Below are 17,258 nucleotides of genomic sequence, written 5' to 3' on the forward strand. Positions count from 1 at the left end.
TTAGCTGTTGATAATTTGAGCTGATTAGTTCTTCTGTTTTTCTTTGCTGTTTTTTCCTTTATTAGTTTGATTGCTGCAAAGCATCACTGCAATGAAACTGTTGCAAAGACTATAACGAACCAAAAATCAGATGTACTCGTCCTACACACTGGTGCTGAACGAGAACAGGAAGTTAAACAAAGTAAAGGGAATGATGTACCTGAAAAAAAATGCAGGAATTCAATAATGTTAGCGTGTCCAGAAACACTGTTGTGTGAGTTAAAGGCTTGTCAGCAAACTTAGAACATCAAGTGTCAGATAAAGCTTGTGCTTTTGATTTTTACTTGATTGCATGTGATGAGAGCACAGATGGCACAGACACCACACAGCTGTTAATGTTTTTGCTGGGAGTTGATGACAATGTTTGCATTATGGAGGAGCTGCTTGATCTTAGGAGTCAATATACTCATCCTCCATTCCTCTTTATTTATCTTTTTTATCTTTATCCTTTACACAGGCCTGTGAGGGGGGTCACCATCCTGACTATGAAGCATCCTGAGGCTACACCAGACATTTGTGTGCCAGCCACAACATAAATTAGATTTTAAAGCATATAATTGACCACATGGGGGTGGAGGACACACAGGGCATAGAGACAGATATTTTAGAGTCCTACCTGAGTTTGATCATCTAAATGTCGTTGTTCTAGTATGGCGAAAGACTGTCTGACAACTCCGGGACTGCTGAGCGACCCTGGTGGTAAAACTGTCTAATGACCCATTGTCTTCGTGGACTGGTGTGAATAGGGGTAAAAGAGATGTTAGTTGATGTCTGAGACTACCACCTCTGTTGAGGGAAAGATTTTTCAACTTGACATAGATGGCTTCCTTGGCTCTTCTTTCAGCAGATTTGTCCTCTCAAACTAGTACATACCCTTATTGTCCTTGAAGGTTCGTCCTGTGTCTTTAAGGTGTAGATGAACTGCTGACCTTATCAACCTTCAGACTTTACAAATACTCAATGGGCTGTAGTGGGTGCCCACTAAATGTAGTATAGTAATGGTATCAAGTTGATTAGGACGACAAAAGATTGTCACATTGAGTGGTGTGGAGCATGTTGATGTACACAGGAGAAGCCAGGCAGCCCTTGGGCCTGAACTCAAGCTTGTCTTAAGACAGCAGAATTCCTCCAGACACAATTAAGACTGAGGGTCTGTGCATAAGCAGAGGTCACCCAAGCCATGGGGCGGTTGAGGACTAGCACAGGCTGTTTTCTCCTTGCAGGGTGTATGAGCACATCGTCAAATTAGAGACTTCATGTCACAATGTCAAAGACAAACGCCCCCAGTCAGCAAGAAACAGCTTTCACTGCTGAAACCATTGGAACTGAACATTGCCCGAGAGTCGGCAACATCTGTACTTTCCCTGAAGTCCTCAGGGTAGAACACAAATGCACTGAAACACGCTTAAGAGAGCATGAACATTCAACCAGAGGTTCAGCAGCATCAGAGTGAGAAGACAGATGGAAAATGCACCTGAAATGATTTCCTATCGTCCTGGTGATGTTATCATGTTGGCAAATGGGACTAATCATTGCATCATATAACACTGATAAAAACACTCTTTTTAGTCATCCTTTTTCAGGCCAGTTATTGAGGTCAGAGCCTCCCTTGCAACAGCAGTAAGCCCCAAATCATCTATGGAAACAGAAGAGAAATTCTCTTGGCAGGCAGCATCTTCGTCTCGTCCTGAGAAACTGGGTGATCCTCGCTCGAGCTTTTGTGCTTGTGTAAGCATCACAAACAAGCCCGTCCTCAGGGCAGTTTGGCTTTGATGGTGACTTCAGCTGAACAGGGACACTGTGCAGGCCGGTGTTTTTACTTTGTGATGAAACAGCATCTGCACCATAACCAGCAGGTTGAACCTTTGACTCACATTTCAAGTTCAAGACTTTAAGCAGGTCCAGGGTTTGAAGATAAGTCTTCCTCTGAGAAGTGCTGTAAGCCGCTTTTTGTTGACGTAAAGCTTCGTCTGTTGGACTAGGCTGTGGGTATATTTTGAGATTTTTTTTCCCTGTACCTCTTTTCATCGTGTATAAGTAGAGGGATTTGAAAGATTATGCTTCTGCTGCAGACTTGTTTTAATTTAGGTAATCTCCAGCATATGCAAACGTAACTGAAGGAAATTTTGATTCATTCACTCCCACCTACTCCCTATCAGGAAACTGAGATGGCTTCACCCTGACATTTGCAGGGGCCAGTTGGTGAGGCGTGAGGCTTATCAGGCTACTGCAGAGCGCGCGTGCATGCTTGTCGGACCTTGTGTGTGAGTTCACTGTACGGTTGAGTGTGCTTCTGCGTTCATGCATGTGTCTTTAGTCGCTGTGAGACAGGAGAATGGTAGGCTTGGAAAGAAAGAGAGAGAGAGAGAGAGAGAGAGCCTCTGCGGAAATGTCTGGAGTGACATTAATGAGCCTTTGGTGTTGTTATCTTGAGCATCCCCACTTAACTCACCAGGGGAGATCCAAATTAGAGATAGATGCTTTAACTGTCGAGCTAAATTGCCCTTCATGTTCATGTGCACTTCCTCCACATGAAATGCACAGCCACCTGCCCACACTTAATAACAAGACTTCACTGCACAGATACTGTATGTCCTTTTAACACTAAACACAGTTCTCAAAAAGACAACGAGTCTAAAGCTAATTTATGTGACTAATATGAGGCATTTTTGCACACTGGAGGTTGTGGCTCGGAAGTAAAAGTTGTGTTTCATTACATCTCAAGAAAAGTTCCTTTTCCACAGCAGCAGAGGAAAACAGACCAACAAAAGTACAAAGAAAGAAGTTGACTATGGTACATTTCTGGTTCAGCAATGCAAAGTACATGAACACCTACTAAAATGTGTGTAGCATCAACACGGTACCACATTTCACACCTGAGAGATTCACTTCCTACCAAAAGCTAGGGATGTATTTGATTTAAGAGTTGATTACAAATGCCACACTTGTTAAATTCCAAAGTCCTGCTAGCAGCATCTTGTCAACACCTGTCTGCCTGCCAATAGCTGCTGACGTTGAACAGCATCTCTCCAGCTGCTCTGCCATCCTCTTCAGACCTGTTATCTTGGAGGGTCACCGCTTCACACATCACCTTGGATACTAAAAATAAGGCAGTTATGTGTGTACCTAAGCTGAACCTATGCCTCAGGCTACAATCTGAAATACAGCACAGCACTTGCACCTCTGAAATCAACATCAAGAGTTTGCAAACATGTCAGGATCACTATTTTATACAGTTAACTCTGACACAGTGCTGCATAATAGGTTGGTTACATGATTCCTTTTATACAACATCACATCCAGCTGGAGGACTGAATATAACAAATTGCATGATTATAAGTAGTAGAGGGTAGTGATTGCTTCATGGCAGTGAGTACTTACTTTTCAGTTGTTAAAAGAACAATGCTCTCATCAGCTTCCCCTGAGTTCCCATTAGTTTTCTCAGGTTTATGGCTGAACACCCAGCACCTCTACTTTCCACTATTTCAATCATGAGAGACTCAGCGAACTGAATGAGAAAGATTTATTGTGTACAAAAATGTGCATTGGCGTCCTAGACCCCGTCGTGAAGACCACGTCCGAAAGGAGGGAGAAAACGCAGGAGGAGAGACCGTTGATCAGAAACCCCCCCGGGGTCTAGACCTGGTAGTGGTGGAGAGCTGGAGGGCAGGAGATAGGAGGTCTGAACTGGCATGGACCTGGTGGTGCTTGGGGTGGAGGAGGGTTGCCGGGTTCGATCAGAAGACAGCTGGAGATGAGATGGAGACTTTTAAATTTCGTGCTAGCTGTGATTGGTCAGGAGAGGGGCAGAAGGTGATTGGTGAGGGAGGTGCTATCTATTAAGCACCTGACTAAGAAAGCGGAAGAGAGGGGGAGCAGCGGAGTGAGGGATAGAAGGAGAGAGATTAGGAAGCGGATAGGGATAAAAGTGTATGATGAGAAACAGAGTCTTCCTGATTGAACTTACGCTGAGAGCTACATTTGTGTGTAGGCTTGGTGTGAGCATATGTAGAACAGAAAGTGTTTACTTTTATATTAAGTAGGCTACATTTCTGTGATACTAAAGTTACATGTATTTTCCTTCACCACTGAATCTGCATGTATGCACAGTTTGCCCATTGCGGTAGCACTCTTCGGGAGAACATGACAACACACAGACCCCCCTCCCTCCCTCCATTATGAACCTTGATGCGGGGACTGTCCAGTATGTCAGTGACTCAATACCAACGGTCCTGTTCCCTCATGGCCCTGACTGAGCCTGGCTAACAAAGAGGGACAGGTTGAGTCATGTGGCTGGAAACGCTCCGCTGGCGTGTTGCCTGTCTCTTCACCTCACTGCATTCTTGTGGATGCAGCCTGACGTTGGGCTATGGAAGCGCTGTGAGTGCCCTTTTCCTCAGTGTGACACTCCATGCCAGGGTTCAAGAACACTACAGTTGCAGCAGCTTCTTAGGCCAGTTTATTCTACCCGCTGGTGTCGGGCTGAATTTGTGGCCTGTTGTATTGAGAGAGAGTGGAGATACTGGCTATCAGGTCTTTTAGCTTTATTTTCTGAAACTATGGACACTTGCACAGCTTCATGTTAGCATTAGCTAGTGTGATGTTATGATAACATTAAGCCCAAAAACACTAGGTTTGATGGCCTACAAGAAAGATTATTCAACACTGCAAAACTGGCCAGAGTAAAAAAAATGTTGGGTTTTAGACCATATTGATGCAAACAATCATTTTTTCCCCTTTTTCTTTAGAAGTTGCAAATGAAGGAGACTAACAGTCTTCAAAGAGCAGATGCACTGCTATCGCCCTTCTACACACGCACTCACATGAATGCCATACTGTGTGTATAAAGAAAACACAAACTTGTATTGATAATTAACAATAGTGGAACAACAGATTGTTTTTAACAAGCCCTGATGAATGCTGAAAGCCTATAAGCCTCTAGGAGAGAGCATATTTCATTGTGGCGATAAAAAAATTATACCCTTGAGTAAACAATTCAGGCTATAATGCAAAACTGAGAATTTGTTTGGACTTTCAATTATCCGGTGTTGTGTTTAAGTTTGATGTAATGCTATTTATTTTGTCTGCCTCTGCCTGAGCTGTTTTACTTTCCCTGATGGCAGTGGGCGGAGGGGGGGATGATGAAAAACTACTCAGACAGGAGATTCCGAAATGTCGACACACTATGGTGCCATAGGCCAACTCTCTGAACACGATGGTGAGATTATAGAAGTCTTTACCTCCTGCTGTCACTAAATTGGACCCGCACAATAAAGCAGCTCATTGTGCCTGCATCCATGCACAAAGTGTAACAAGGCAACTTAAGCCTTTCACCTCATAGCTTGACACCTTCAGAATTAAAACCAATTTATATTCAGACTCAAGACGTCGCCAGCCTTCTCTGCCCGGAGCTTTCACACTTTCTGGTACAGATATAGTCGTTCTTCCATGCATCTGGCCCCCCGTGTGCGAGGAAGAGACTGAAAAAGGGCACACTTGGAAATCTCTGCTGAAAAGCTGGCTGCCCTGTAAAGCATGTTACCCCCTGGATCCTAATAATAGACCACAGACTGGAAGTCATTATGTTACATTGTACTGTATTACTGGACATGTAAATTTGACTTTGATTCTACATATCACACGTGTGACCATACAGCCTTTGATTCACTACCCCCCACCCGCTGCAGCCCCAGTCACTTTGCATTAATTCTGCAGTGGCTTGATAAAAAACAAAGAGCAGACCAGTAGGGGCTTTAGATGGAACCAAGCAAGCCACGCAGGCAAGCGGGATCTCAGTGCCAGGATGATGTCACCACACCTGCCTGTGGGCTTGAATTTTCATGCCTAAGCTCTAATATGAACAAGAGCAAGGACATCACAGCCGTTCATTATTTCCTCTCCTGAAGACCTGTCACACAATGTTCTGTAGGATTGACTTACACAAAGTCTTTAATCAAGGACATTTGAGTCAAAGCTAATGCATTTATATTCATTATTGCTGCAGATATTCTTGTACCGATTAGACCGATCATATCAAATGATCAACATACCTACATATATAATGATGTTTTAATATGTTCCTTTTTGGACTGTTGAATAAACGTCCAGCTTTAAAATTATAATCTGTATTTCTCAGGCACTGATTTTACACACGATTACTTCTCAGGAGGAAACAGTGGTGAACTGTGTTTTTTTTTTTTTTTAAACTCCAGAGGGACCTTTAAAAAAAAAATACACAGAAGACGTCACACTGACATCACCAAGAAGGAAACATTGATTTCCTACTTGCCTTTTGCACTTTTTTCTGTGAACTGTATGTTTGTTGACAAACGTATGTTGTCCAGAGAAAAGCAACCTTAAGGCAGCCATAGTTCACATTGTTCCTACTATTGTCCAGAGTTAAAAACTAGCTACTTCAACGCACGATTGTGTTGTATTCTCTGGCTCTAAGCATTAAAGCAACATGATGAAAGCCTTTTTTTAGTGCTTTATGTGACAATGAAGTGCAGTAACACTTCACCATGTGACTTGTTTCATATATTTGCACTTGCTAAATCTTAAAAATGTATTCATCACTTTGAAAGCATGGTGTTTATCGCTGAAAGACATATGAATACTAGTGAGGATGCTCAGCTTTAAACCTTTTCTTCGTTTTATCTTCCTTTTCATTGTTGAAAAACAAAGTCAGAAAGTGAGACCACCTGGTACTTTAAAACAGTTGTTGAATCATTTATATTTATAAGTTAAACTTAAGGTTACAAATGTACTGTTTTAGTTACAAGTGTGCAAAGAGAGAAAAAGAAATCAGACTGAATATTTACAGGGCAGCTAAAGTGTAAGAAAAAAGTGACAAGTATGAAATCTGTGCATTCCTACAGTTCCCAATAAAAACGGATTGTCAAATACATTCTGTCATAGTATCATCATCATACAATCATTACATATTGTGCACCCATAGGATCATTCATATTTAGCACTTCAATTAATGAAACCACTTCATAACATGAGGGTTTTTTTCTTTTAGAATGAGTTTCTCTCCATTGACTTTTTTCTATTGTATTCTATATAATCCAACCTAAATGTCTTCAGTTAACTATGTATAGTGTATATGATGTAACAAATTAAAATCTCTTTAATATTTAATGGTCAGTTTTATGTGTTGACTGCTACGCTTAAACATTTAGCCAGAGTTTAGGCCCCAGTTTTCCATCGCTGTTGCATGGATGGGTGAGCCTGTGCAGCAGCTGAGGCTCTACAGTATCGACTTCACTTTTTTGTGTGTCTAAAAAAAATTAACACAAATTGCACATAGGAACTGTTCACACTAAACCACATGTGTCAGTGGAGGTTTTGTCAGTAATGTAAGTGTGTTTACTGTCGTTCGATCACATCACACCGCTGTGCTGTAGTGGTGCTGTGAAAATAATTTCACAGTAATTTGCATCAGTACCTCTCACCTGTCTCGTGTTGGTTTGACCACACTTTGGACTTAACCTTTGTCTCCTTTTCCACTGTTAGGAAAAAAGGATCTTGGCTGCATAGAGCAGTATTCCACCCAGGCCAGCAGTGGCAGCGATGGCAATGACCCTCACTAAGAGGAAGTCCATGGAGTCCTCCAGCTTTGTGTGGAGCCTCAGGACCTGCCGGTGGGTGTCCTCCCGGCTACCCGAGTTCTCAATAACATGATTGGCCAAGCCGCGCTTTTCATTGAGTGGCATCTGTGCAGCCACACGCTGCTCGGCCTGCTCCTGGGTCAGGCCGTCCCTCTGCATCAGCCGAAACAGCTGAGTGGCAGGGTCGCTGAAAAAGAACAGACAATGGGGGTTATTTATGGTGCAGTTTGCCTTGGTAAAAAAATCCAGAGGCAGTGACTCATTTCACAGAAAACCAGAGAGAGGTAACCAATAGCTCACAAAACTGGGCTTAATGGCTTTCTGTCACGGTTTCTGTCAAAAACAAACCTGGAAACATTTAACAATGGCAATGGTGGACAAATAAAAAAAAGTGATGGAGAAAAAATGAGCAGCGGGCTTACCAGTAAACTACTACAGTGTGGTTCAGAAACTGAGTGAGGCGTCTGGTTTCAAAGAGAAGAGGCACGTCCAGCACCACATAGCGGTACCCTGGGGAGACAGAAAGGGGGGGGGGGTGATGTGAACACAACAAATTAGTGTCAACACATTTGCACTCTTAACACAGCGAAAATACTGATAACACAATTAGGTTAGTTACTTTTTAGGAACATAGAACATGTGATGAGTGATAGCTTTAGTCTTAGAGACATTTCATAATGAATCAATGCCATGGCTGTTACCTGGGCTGATGGTTTAAAAGGGTTTAAAAGTGTTACTCAGACTGATTTCCAGCCACTGGTACCAGATCAATTGTAAACAGTACCCAAGACAAGTGGTTACAGTATTTCAGCAGCACCACACCTCATGTCTCTTGTGCCAGCTCCTCCCTCACCTCTGAGAAAATAGAACAGGATCTCTTTGAGCATTTCTTTATGAATCTCTGGGTGGGTGATGGAGTTCAGCAGCTTCCTCTTTTCCTCATTGGCAAAGATGATTTGGCCCAACTTCTGCCTGTCAATCTCCCCATTTTCAAGAAGGATCTGTGGCCCAAAGTGGTACACAATGCGAGAATAGGCACGAGTGTGTCGCTCCACAACTGACAAGGAAAGGCAGTGACATTTGATATTTAACATTAAAATTAGGGTTGAGAGGAAAAAACAAATTTGTAAATGATTCATCACCTGAGGGTAATTAATCATTTGCCTAATCTCTTATATTTTCTCCTTCATGCAGCTGTGCACTCCTCACCTAGTTCTGTGACCTTTTAATCTTCTAACTAAAACATCATCCCTGCAGTCAGCAGAGACATCAGCAATGAATCATACACTCTCTCCAAGCGTTTGTCTTAATAAACCTAGTTTATCTAAGCATCTGTCGCCTGAAGTTCTGACAAGTATTTTCTTTTTGACTCAGACTCTGTAAATATGAATTATTTACCTACCTTTCCTAGCCACAACATCAGCATCAATAATGGGGCACCCCAGCTCCCGCAGCATCGAAGACACTGTGCTTTTCCCTGAGGCAATCCCTCCTGTCAGTCCCACCAGAAACATCTAAATAGATGTCAGAAATGCAATGTAAGTAATAAAACAGTTTGTATATCTGAAACAGGGCACAGACATTTTAATAAACATTAATAGATAATAACTCTATTTAAAAAAAAAACTAATATTATTGCAAATTTGCAGGGTTAAACAACACGCCCCTGCTGTGGAAGTGATGTTACACTCAACGTGCAGCAGGTACCAGTTGACTAGGTTAGGTCAAACTGGTCTGACTGGTCATAAAGTCAGCTTTGATGTTATTTTTGACTCTTGAGCCCTCACGAAGCTCCGCACACTCTGAAACTCAGGGTGACTAGTGATTCACAAAGTCAAGTTAATTTTGTCATTCCCACAAAACTACACTTGTGTTAAGTATTTTTTACCTTGTTAATGTGAGAGATTCCTTAAATCGACAGATTGTGTGGTGGAAATCCGTGCAGTCACAGTGCTGGGGCTGGTGTAGTATACAACCAGGACTGCTAACAAGCTAACGTTAGCACAAGTGTTGTTCAAGTCGAAACTAACATAAACATGCAGTCAAAAGACGTTGCTGCCATGTTTACATCTTCTAACCACAAACGTAGGCAGACAACCTGCTTCTATTCAGTCGTATTGAATAGCCCCAGAACCTGCACTCAACTGACTGCTAGCCACCTAGCTTCTTAGCTTGGCATGAGCCACATCAAAAATATTCCGACATCTCCCTCTCATTCTGACGACAGTTCCGCCTTCTCGAGTTCTTCCCATTCTAGTCCAGTTGTTTCAAGCCTCACTCGGACACGCAATGCAATCTGTGCTTAAAACAAGTTTATTTAAAAGCAACGCAAATATCTACATAAATGAAATGCTGACACTTTGATTTAATGAAAAAAAGTCAATCCATTATTCCTTTTCTTGGAAAAAACTCTAAATGTTCTCATGACAAAAAAAAATGTATTGCAAAATTAAAGCTGAAAAGTCTATTCTCCAAGGAAAAATATCAATCTTCTTTTTTCTGGTCAATACTTTGTTTAGGCATCTCCGAAGAAAGAGGCAGACAAGGTGGACTGTGGGAATGTTTGGACCTTTTTCCTCTGTGGATCATTTCTCCACCGTTCTCCCCTTCCTCTCGCTCCAGTCTGCCTCTTTTTACAAAATGGTCTATCCTGGACTGCAGGCTCTCACAGCACGGACGCTCCAGCAGTGGTCGGTAGTTTTTCTGCTTGCTCCCTTCTACTAGACAGCATTGGTTAAAGGACACGCCACCTACAGATGGAGGGTAATGAGTAAATTTATATGACTGTATAAAAAGACCACACAGCAAACCTTTTGACTTGTCTCAGCAAAACCAGCACTGTTTTCTTTAATAGTAGCTTAGTTCCATTGCCAACTGTAAACATGTTTATTTATGCTGTAAATGTGGGAATATTAATACATAGATCGATGAGGATTGACTTGGTCAAGCACTGTTTATGCTTAGAGTCTACTATTCTCCTTTTCACATCTAACTACACTAACAGGCTACAACTATGGCTTCTATGTTGACCCAACTTAAAGAATCTTAATTTGTCTCCTTCATCTTCTCACCTCTGCTTTCCAAACCCTGGATCATCCCATGGAGGATGTGGGCCTTGACAGCGCTCTGCGTCCAGAGTTGCTGTAGTGCCGACAGGACGAAGTTGAGTTCTTCGGTCTCCTGCTTCCAGCTCAACCCTTCAAAGTGGCAGTCGTACAGCACCAAAGGGTAATCTACTGCCATGCTTGAGATCAGACGAAACGTGAAAAACAGAATCACACTAATGTTTGCATAGATTTTTTTGCAGCAGTAAATTTACCTATATTGGGGCTTCCTGGGGTTTTCCTCAACATCCAGGAGCTGATTAATGATATCTGGGGCTTCCAGCTTCTGTCCTATCAGGAGAAGCACTGCCATCATGCAGCGCACCTGCAGCACAACACAACAGGGAATTCACTGCAGAAAGAGACTGCAAATGTCACTAATCAAAGTGTTCAATACCAGAAGGGATTAACACCACAAGAAGTTAATCTGAATTGCAAACATCTGAACCAGTCTCACCCTTTAAAATGTGTTTAATGGCACTGAAACAAAATTATATTTGTAAAAATAGTTGTTAAATGTGCAGAAAAAAATATGTTCTTGGTACCTGGTGGTAGAGGAAGGCCAATCCTTTCACCTCAAACATGAAGACGTCAAACTGGTTCATGCTCGACACATTTAGAGGCTGTACTGGCTTTACTGTGGCCGACAAAATGGTCCTCTCAAACTGCAGGACTCCATTGCCCACGTCCATCTTGCACAGGTTGCGAAAGTCATGAGTTCCCTCATATCTGTTGGACAGCAGGGGGTACTCATATCAGAGCTGTAACCTACAGATGTGAGTATGATTGTGTCTTTGTAGTGTTACCTTTTTGCAGCATCTGCCATCAATGCTACATCCAAGGCCCCTCGTGGGAAGTAGTAACGGTATGTTCGGGACTGGCAGTCAAAGCGTGCACTAAAACCTTCGGCCACTGGCACCCAATCCAAGGCCCTAATGTCCTGTGGCAAAACTCTGTTCAGTAGCTTCACATATGGAAGTTCAGCAGCAGAAGCTTTTGATTTGGTGCCATCATCAATATTATCAGGGAGGGTGACACCCAGTCCTCCACAAAACTGTGTGGAACGTAGGTCGATTGTTATGACCTGTGAAGAAGAGACAACGATTATGGGTAACACTTATCACTAAATCCCTGCACAATCTATGAGACAATACTAATGTTTGGCCCTGAATCGATCATTTACGTGAACTCACTTGAGAAAAAGCGCTGACTCCTTTATCCGTGCGTCCACAGCGGTGGTAGTTGGAGCTCTGGCGGTCCTGAATCAGCCGGGTCTTGAGCAGGGCTTCAAAGAGTCTGGCCTCCACAGTGTTGTCCGTGTTCTCCTGCACCGCGAACCCGTTGTAAGTCCAGCCCAGGTAAGCCAGCCGCAGAGCCACATGGCGCCGGGGGTGCACAGTAAAGTCAAAAGGACGGTCTTTGCCTGCTTTCCTTTTCTCTTTCCTGGTGTTCTTCCCATCAGACCTGCAGTCCGTGTTTTTATGAGGAGGCGGGCTGGACGTCATGTCGTCCTCGGGTCCATTGCTCTGCTTTAGCTGGGATCTGAGCTTCTCCAGCTCTGCCTCCAGCTCTGTTATTCGCTGTTTTAACGCATCTGACATGGTGCTGTTTAAAAGAGAAAATAAATAGAAAAGTTATTAAATTCTAACACTAGCACTTCTATAAGCACAATACATCGCGGCGACCTAGCTACAGCGATTTCTCTTCCTTTATGTCAAAGCAAGCCAGACAGAGCATAACTTGTTTAATGCAGCTAGCTAAAGTTTGTTGATTTTAAGATATTCGCTGGCTAAAAACAACGCGTTAACCCTCGTGGGTGCCCATATAAAAGCTTTATTAAAACCGGTTACATTCGTAAAGAATAAAAAAAACGCATCTTTACCGTTTTGTGTTTAAAGGTTGCTGATAAACCTCTGATTTTCAGTTTTCTGCTTTCCTCCTGTCGCACACATGCTACTTCTTTCCGTACCGGTTTCCTGGGAGTCGGTCGGATCGATTTTGCGAGCGGATGCATTTCCTGTCCAAGGTTTTCTGGGAAATGTAGTTTATTTCTCGAATATATCAAGATCCATTAAGTAAAGTAACAACCACGGGGTTTTTATACTTTATCATCTATATATCTCTCCTAAGATATGCACTTCGAACAATTAGCCCATTGTGGGACAAATAGAGGTTTTCTTATATCATTTAAACTCTGTAATTATGAAACAGACTAAAAATAAAACTATTCAAAATATAAAATTCACTATGATCAAATATGAAGTAATAATATAATGTCTTTGATGGTTGTTGAATAAAAACAAAGAAAGAGGGAACCAAACATCAATAAGAACAAAATACCCAATAAATCACTCATTGAATGTGAACAAATTCAACCACGCCCAAAACATTTATTAGCCATATTCATATCAGGCATCCAAATTAAATGTCGTTTCATAAATAAAATCAGGAATTCAATGCAAATCAAATGAAACAGATCAAATATATTATTGATGTTTGGAGATGGCTGTGACGATGCATTAGCTAAGGTCTTCATAGTTCCTCCGTTTTATATCCAGACATAAGCACACACCGACTAACACTCCAAAAACCTGCAACAGGCAAAAGGTTGTAAGTTACTGGCAGCAAATGAACTCAAAGACACGTCCAAAAGGTTGCTCTCTCTCTCTCAGGAAGAAAAAAAAACATTTACTCTTTTTCCACCTAGGGCAAACTGGATGAGATAGACTGTATTATCATTCATGATGTCCTGTACTTCCTTTTTTAATGTCTACATTAGCCCTGCTTACATGAGATTCTTGGCAATTCCATATAAATAACTGATTTCAATAAATTACTAAATCATGCAGGGATATACCTTTGATTTGGATTTTCTTCAGGATTTCTGTGACACAATAAACATTTGCATGAGCATTATATTTCGAAGCAGTTTACCTCTGTGACTCCAAGAGCAATGCACACAGCTCCAACCCACACCAAATTCTTCAACAGAAAGCGCTTGATAGCCTTGATGCAGCCCTGAGGAGAAGCATGTGGTCATAAAGTTGTTCATAGAAATGACATGAAAATGACATTTGCAAGCAGACCCTGGTGTGGACTTTCTTCTTGTCTTGTCCACACCCTTCAGTCTTCTCCCTGCAGCAGGAGTCTGGCAAAGCATCATGGTTTTTCCAGCCCTCACTACTGGCCCAGTCAGCGTAGCTGTCCGCACCACAGCAATGGAACTGCGGCAATGATTGTAATACATATAAATACCGTAGCAATTGTGACTGTACGTTGTTTAAAGTTGACAAACAGCAAAATTCTCCTGATGACAGATTCACCTGTTCCCCTTTTTGTATGCATTATCCCTACTTGTACCTTTTCCTGAATCCTGTTGATGTCGTGTCTCTTCTCCGGGCTGTATTCATGGATCACTCCTCGTGCTTTGGTGTTGATAGCGCTGTCCATCTGCAGAAGAGCAGTCTACAAAGGAAGCAAGATCAAAATATTGTCATGGTTGCACAAGAGCAATAATGTCAGCTGTGTTATGCCTTGAGGAGCACTGTTAAAGTTGGGATCAGATGATATCCTTTGGGTGAGATTTAAGTGTCTCACCCTGCTGCGAAATATGTAAAAGGCAGCTCCAGTGAGAACCTCCAAAACGATGATCACTATCAGGATGCAGATGAACTAGTTCAGGGAGAAACACAGTGGAATGTTGCATCATACTGAAGAAAATATTTATCTGTGTTACTGTGCAATCAAACATCCATTGGACATGTTTATGCTACTTACACCGGCCACCATGGAGGAATTATTAAAGAATGCACCAAGGTGACCCAAGAGGGATACAAGGGCAATGGTGACACCCACTGCGATAAGGACGATAGCAATTTTAGCCAGGCCATCCCCTGCGAAAGTGCCCATCTGTGAATAGGTGGAGTATTGCAGCACTCCGATGGTGATGAGGGCTAGCCCAGACATCTGAAAAACAAAGTAGGCATGATGCAGGACGTACCCAGTCCTGCCTAATGGCAGTGTGCAGCCAATGTGGAAAGGTGATCTGAGATCACAGTGATAAATATAGCCCAACAAACAGTAATAAAAAGTCAGACAAGTCAGACAATTATCCAGCCTTTCTTCAGACTAGACCACCTGCTGACAATATTCAGAATTTGTTACTCTTCCCTTTCTTCAGCCCATCCATGTGATATATTTGGAATTGGTAGCCACAGATTATTTACTTGCATACAGTAACAATGTCAGGCAAGTGCATAACTACAGAAACAGCAGAGATCTGTATGCACTCATGATCTTAGTTTGTCATTGCACTTTCATTCAATACACTTCCCATACTTACCAAAAAGAGTGTGTTGAAAAAAATGAACCCACATTTGAAGCTGCAAAATGTGCACATTGTGAAGATTAGAAAGACAAAAAAGGAGAAAAAAAGTTCAGACTTTCCTCAGGCTGAGTATGAACAGACAGTCAAGGCACTACTTCAGAAGTGACTGTATCATAGGACCTTATGAAAATGGACAGGCAGTCTGATAATATTCAAATTTATGCTGGCATCTCTTGCCATTGCTGAATAAGTACCATAAAGTATGGTAATCTGAGTATGTCATAGTAGACTCTGTATGCTGTGATGGATTACATGGAACAACATATGAGTCTTTGTTCTGTCTTGAAGAACCCCCATCTGAGTCCCTATGGATGTGCAGCAGCTGCAGAAAACCTGGTCCAACTCCACGGGCAGAGACGGAGATTATTGTGCTGCAGCCAGAAGATGAGGCCTCTGGCTGCAGCACAATAATCTCTGTCTCCTCAGAGTGAGGGATGCCTGTACCACACTGCCAGAGAGTCCTCTGTTCCTCACAGCTCTTATTCCTTTGAGCTCAGTTTTTCTCTTTCCCCTCCCGTTTCTGCTTTCTCTGAGCTCAAGCCAGGGTGCACCAGGCTGTGAAGGAGCATGCTGCTTTCTAATTTCAGACATAACATCACATTTTACTCAGTTTTCCCCCCCTTTGTCCTCATTAACCACTGAATCACAGCAGGCCCTCTGAACGTATATGAGCAAAATATGATGAGAAAACAGACTTGTTGTAGGCTGAGTGAAGAGGTTTTATCTCAGATCCTTAAACAACAAACATAGGATTGTTCATCTCTAGAGACTCTGTAGTCATTTATGGGAGCATTAACTCTCCACCACTTATCTCCATGTTCTAATTTGCCTGCAAAGAAATTCAGGCTGAAGAGATAAAAAGCGCTCTCACAGTTTAACAGTGTAGTCTGTTCTGTGACTTGCACTTCATGGGTCTTGATTTGACCACCTTCATTAGCTGCAGTGTGAGACATTTATCCACAAGAGGGCCCTATTTGTCTTTTGTATTTAGCTTTACCAACACTTTGAAGTAATGTACAGCCAGCTTCACTAACATTTGTCCTGCCTACCATGGAGAGATGGAATGATGGAGTCTCTGAAGAAGTTGGTGGGAACAGGATGCATAAGATCCACGCAGGACATCATGGGAACAGGAAGTAAAACAATTACCATAGTTGGAGAACAACAGAGTGAACATTGTCCTTCCCACTTTTTGCTTTTCCTGTTTTGAATTCCACAGGACTCGGTCAAAGCCTTGTAGGATCGCCACGTGATAAGAAATGTTTATGTAGTGAAGCTGGGACAGTATAGAATAAAGAGGTAATTGCATTTGTATGATAATGACTTTATGCTATAGTTTAAAGAAGGGAAGCAGGGCTGCTTGTTTTATTTTTTTGACCTTATATGGTAATTCTAGGGTATGCGCCAAAGCTGAGAGGACCCTCATTAATCCACATATTTCAGGGCTGACATCACGGATGCCTTTCTGAGCTGATTGTACATATTGCTGAAAGATGATCAAGGCAATGCATAGAACAATTTATATACAGGCTGTGTATTCAGAATTGAAATACATCATTAAAAAGACAGAAAAATACAGAGGTTTACAATTCAAAACAGGGACCAGAGAAAAACAAAAAAGAAAATGTCATTAAAACAGAAAGAGTGTAGATAACCGATCTTAAAAGCATCACAGAGCCATGTAGGCATGTGAAAAAGCTTAGACTTAAATATTGTTCGTGTCGGAGCCTGCCTAACATCACGTGGGAGATTTGCTGCATTGACCTGAAACACAGCTTCACACTGTTTTAACACTTCGGATGACCAGTAGGCAGGTCCCACAGGCCCTGCGATGGACTGGCGACCTGTCCAGAGTGACCTGTGACCCTGTACTACAGGACAAAGCAGGTTCAGAAGATGAATGGATGGATGGCTGTTGCAGTGGTTATACGTCCATAAAATGATGGTTTTACAGTGTGACTTAAAACAAAGTTTATACTGTTCCTGCTCCAAGTGCCTGCTCCATCAATCAGGAGGCTTTTAGAACTGCAGATATGTTTGCAGTTTAAAGTAAATGATGTGGATCACACACATGGTTCTACTTACACATACCAAGCTGTGTAACATTCCTGCTCT

The 17,258-nt window shown here is 42.2% G+C and overlaps 3 protein-coding genes across 3 annotated transcripts; all 3 read right to left on the minus strand.

Moving 5' to 3' along the window:
• Positions 1-7,538: 7,538 nt before the first annotated feature.
• dcakd (dephospho-CoA kinase domain containing) lies at positions 7,539-9,848 on the minus strand. The gene is made up of 5 exons (XM_028432160.1): positions 9,541-9,848; positions 9,055-9,166; positions 8,506-8,709; positions 8,075-8,162; positions 7,539-7,839 (listed from the first exon to the last, which is right to left on the minus strand). Exons 2-5 carry the CDS (start codon positions 9,164-9,166, stop codon positions 7,554-7,556), a joined length of 690 nt encoding a protein of 229 aa, XP_028287961.1. The 5' UTR covers positions 9,541-9,848; the 3' UTR covers positions 7,539-7,553.
• A 101-nt stretch (positions 9,849-9,949) lies between these two features.
• On the minus strand, positions 9,950-12,754 carry pus3 (pseudouridylate synthase 3). Its single transcript, XM_028432159.1, has 7 exons — positions 12,639-12,754; positions 11,950-12,361; positions 11,563-11,840; positions 11,302-11,485; positions 10,972-11,081; positions 10,724-10,896; positions 9,950-10,402 (listed from the first exon to the last, which is right to left on the minus strand). The coding sequence occupies exons 2-7, from the start codon at positions 12,355-12,357 to the stop codon at positions 10,137-10,139; spliced, it is 1,419 nt and encodes a 472-aa protein (XP_028287960.1). The 5' UTR covers positions 12,358-12,361; positions 12,639-12,754; the 3' UTR covers positions 9,950-10,136.
• A 503-nt stretch (positions 12,755-13,257) lies between these two features.
• On the minus strand, positions 13,258-15,150 carry LOC114452521 (CD63 antigen-like). Its single transcript, XM_028431862.1, has 7 exons — positions 15,099-15,150; positions 14,534-14,722; positions 14,354-14,428; positions 14,117-14,221; positions 13,843-13,980; positions 13,691-13,774; positions 13,258-13,347 (listed from the first exon to the last, which is right to left on the minus strand). Exons 2-7 carry the CDS (start codon positions 14,720-14,722, stop codon positions 13,276-13,278), a joined length of 663 nt encoding a protein of 220 aa, XP_028287663.1. The 5' UTR covers positions 15,099-15,150; the 3' UTR covers positions 13,258-13,275.
• Positions 15,151-17,258: the final 2,108 nt, after the last annotated feature.

The sequence above is a fragment of the Parambassis ranga genome, chromosome 19 (genome assembly GCF_900634625.1).
Source record: "Parambassis ranga chromosome 19, fParRan2.1, whole genome shotgun sequence".
Taxonomy (NCBI): Eukaryota; Metazoa; Chordata; class Actinopteri; family Ambassidae; genus Parambassis; species Parambassis ranga.